We start from the raw sequence: 290 nt of genomic DNA on the forward strand, positions 1-290 counted from the left end.
CCCAGCGCGCCAGCGCTAACCACCAGCCGCAGAGACACAGCAAGGAGGGCCCAGCAGCCTCCCCGCAGCTCCCGGCCCGGCCCCGGCACCTTTCATCTGCTCCGTCACGTTGTTGAGGTAGTTGGTCAGCTGGGGGTCGGTGGTGACCAGGAGGGTGAGCCCGTACTTCTGCACGCGGGTGAACGTCTCGGGGGGGTAGATGCCCCGCTGGTAGAGAATGCTGTTGATCCCATAGGCTGCGACAGGGAGAGGCAAGAGTGCGAGAACCGCCCCCACCGGCGGCCATGCCG

General features: G+C 67.2%; 1 protein-coding gene across 1 annotated transcript in view; it reads right to left on the reverse strand.

Annotated features, from left to right (window-relative positions):
• MAD2L1 (MAD2 mitotic arrest deficient-like 1 (yeast)) overlaps window positions 1–236 on the reverse strand; it is a gene marked incomplete at its 5' end in the record, with an annotated part of 1,816 nt that extends 1,580 nt beyond the window's left edge. The window contains 2 exons of the mRNA XM_009081385.1: window positions 1–15; window positions 90–236. The exon at window positions 1–15 is cut by the window's left edge and continues 124 nt beyond it. Coding sequence (XP_009079633.1) covers window positions 1–15; window positions 90–236 — 162 coding nt within the window. The remainder of the gene's footprint in view (window positions 16–89) is intronic.
• Between the last annotated feature and the right edge of the window lie 54 nt (window positions 237–290).

This window comes from Acanthisitta chloris, unplaced genomic scaffold, assembly GCF_000695815.1.
Source record: "Acanthisitta chloris isolate BGI_N310 unplaced genomic scaffold, ASM69581v1 scaffold40708, whole genome shotgun sequence".
Classification (NCBI taxonomy): Eukaryota; Metazoa; Chordata; class Aves; order Passeriformes; family Acanthisittidae; genus Acanthisitta; species Acanthisitta chloris.